At 37.6% G+C, this 402-nt stretch overlaps 1 protein-coding gene across 3 annotated transcripts in view; it reads right to left on the reverse strand.

Annotated features, from left to right (window-relative positions):
- Window positions 1-402, reverse strand: part of LOC119587985 (cholinephosphotransferase 1-like) — a 16,369-nt gene that overhangs the window by 3,766 nt on the left and 12,201 nt on the right. For all 3 annotated transcript variants that reach the window (XM_037936706.1, XM_037936708.1, XM_037936707.1), the window contains one exon: window positions 13-171. In XM_037936706.1, the coding sequence (XP_037792634.1) occupies window positions 13-171 (159 nt within the window). The remainder of the gene's footprint in view (window positions 1-12; window positions 172-402) is intronic.

The raw sequence follows: 402 nt of genomic DNA on the forward strand, positions 1-402 counted from the left end.
CCAATCACTCACCACAAGCCTATTTGTGACACGTGCTGCCACACATCCAAAGGTCAGCAAATATATTGTGGGATCTTGCAGAAAGAGACCTTCTGGGCTCTTCCATGCAATGAGAACTGCAGGTACGAGGATGAGAGACAGAGGCACCACAGGAGACAACACACTCGTACCCTGCCATTGAAAGAATTATTAATATTGCAGTTCTCTGGTTAAGAACAAGAACTTTAATCACGAGAATCTGAAAGCTACGTTTTCAAGAGCTAAAAATTGTATGCATAAAAGATGTGAATGAGGATATATAGAAACAACTTTAATTAATGTTTAGATCACATGAACTTTGAAATTTAGGCTTTCAAAACTTAAAAAGATAAATGACAAACAGTGCATACACAACTAATTTAC

The sequence above is a fragment of the Penaeus monodon genome, chromosome 23 (genome assembly GCF_015228065.2).
Source record: "Penaeus monodon isolate SGIC_2016 chromosome 23, NSTDA_Pmon_1, whole genome shotgun sequence".
Classification (NCBI taxonomy): domain Eukaryota; kingdom Metazoa; phylum Arthropoda; class Malacostraca; order Decapoda; family Penaeidae; genus Penaeus; species Penaeus monodon.